Source organism: Nanorana parkeri, unplaced genomic scaffold (assembly GCF_000935625.1).
Source record: "Nanorana parkeri isolate BGI_ZX_2015 unplaced genomic scaffold, ASM93562v1 scaffold188, whole genome shotgun sequence".
Taxonomy (NCBI): domain Eukaryota; kingdom Metazoa; phylum Chordata; class Amphibia; order Anura; family Dicroglossidae; genus Nanorana; species Nanorana parkeri.
In genome coordinates this window covers 342,579-344,530 of record NW_017306456.1, presented here as the reverse complement: position 1 = coordinate 344,530, position 1,952 = coordinate 342,579, and the positions used below count along the sequence as shown (strand labels likewise).

At 47.4% G+C, this 1,952-nt stretch overlaps 1 protein-coding gene across 1 annotated transcript in view; it reads left to right on the top strand.

The window, feature by feature from the left end:
* LOC108786005 (protein SSUH2 homolog) overlaps positions 1–1,952 on the top strand; it is a 17,199-nt gene that overhangs the window by 2,180 nt on the left and 13,067 nt on the right. Inside the window, exon 2 of the mRNA XM_018555214.1 lies at positions 999–1,074. Within this exon, the coding sequence (XP_018410716.1) occupies positions 999–1,074 (76 nt within the window). The remainder of the gene's footprint in view (positions 1–998; positions 1,075–1,952) is intronic.

Here is a 1,952-nt window from a genome sequence, read left to right as displayed (position 1 = left end):
ATGTGATTCTGTACCCTATGACCTAGGATGTGATTCTGTACCCTATGACCTAGGATGTGATTCTGTACCCTATGACCTAGGATGTGATTCTGTACCCTATGGCCTAGGGTGTGATTCTGTACCCTATGACCTAGGGTGTGATTCTGTACCCTATGACCTAGGGTGTTATTCTGTACACTATGACCTAGGGTGTTATTCTGTACACTATGACCTAGGGTGTTATTCTGTACACTATGACCTAGGGTGGGATTCTGTACCCTATGACCCCCAGCCACCTTAAAAGCAGAATTGCAACTGGATCTAAAAAAAAAACCAGGGTGGGCTTCCTGTTTGGGGGGACTGGTTGCCACCCTGCACCGTGGTAGTAGGCGGTCCAATGGATCACTAGATCCGTAGATGTCTTGCAGTGTTGTTTACTACTCACTACTGAATAGGATGTGTACTCTCTTTTCAAAGGGTGGGTCCAGGTATGACCCAATTTACCACCTGACCTCCCTCTTCTGCTCTAGCTCAAGCCCTAGTATGATTTTTTTTTCCATTCACCTTTTTATTACTCCCTGTGACCTCATCACCAGCCTTGTAAAATTCATGCAGGGGCAGCAGCTATTGAGGTCGGTTTCTTTTAAAGTATGCACGCCCCCCACAACTACATCTCCCAAGAGTGTGTGGGTGGACTCTTGAGAGCCAAGGCACCAAGGAAAGAAATCAGTGTAGGCATGCGTAGAAGGGGCAAGGGATAGGTGGAGTTCTGTAGTCCACCCAGCTGACAACGCTTTTTGAGATTTCAGGACAGTAGAGGCTCCGTGTTGCCAGCTCACTACAGGAAGTTAGGAGCTCTCTGGCTGACTTCTGACCGATCGACACGTACTCACGTGGACTTGCAGTACTTTTAAAGAGATTTTCTGAAAAGCTGTTGTTTATTTTGCCCTGACATGCACATTATGAATGGTTGGTCCTGTAGACAACGGTGTGACCCAATTATCCTTCTCACCTTATAGATGGGATGTTTGAACCTCCTTCTCCGTACTCGCCGCCATGTGTTCCTACCGCCCCTCCACCGGAACTCAGAACACCGTAAGATGCTTTATTTTCCTGATCTGTCAGCCGCTTCCAGCACTGACCTCATAGGTGATATGTATTTAAAAAAAATAAAAGTGCACTTATCCTTTAGGTAGACCGTTTATTTACCACTAACAACCTTAAAAACGGTGCTCTCCTCTTTTTTTTTTATCCTTTGTTGCATCTTACATGCACTCCAGCGATGACTGTGCGACAACAATGGACCATGTCTGTGTAATGTGCGCTAAAACAGCCACTTGTAGTCTCCATTGGAAGCTCCTGTGATAGGGTGACAACGCAGGGGGCACATTATGGGATCCGGGGACAGAGCGTTACCCTATTATTATTATACAGGATTTATAGAGCGCCAACAGTTTGCGCAGCGCTTTACAATGTAAGGAAGACATTACAATCACAATACAATTCAAGACCAGATAGTAAGGAGGGCCCTGCCCCTGAGGGCTTACAATCTACAAGGGAGAGGCCAGTGATACATGAGGAGGTAGCTGTGTGGGGATGAATTGTCTGAGAACGTGATGGTTGAGCGGTTAGGTTGAGGTGGGATAGGCTTCCCTGAAGAGATGAGTCTTAAGGGATCGCCTAAAGGCAGTCAGAGTGGGAGATAGACGGACAGGTTGGGGTAAAGAGTTCCAGAGGATGGGAGAGACTCTAGTGAAGTCCTGGAGGCGAGCATGGGAGGAGTTGACGAGGGAGCTGGAAAGCAGAAGGTCTTTGGAAGAGCAGAGAGGACGGTTAGGGTGATACTTTGAGACAAGGTTGGAGATGTAGCCGGGGGCGGAGTTGTGGATGACTTTGTAAGTCATTGTTAATATCTTGAATTTTATCCTTTGGGCGATTGGAAGCCAGTGTAGGGATCGGGAGAGGGGGGGGGG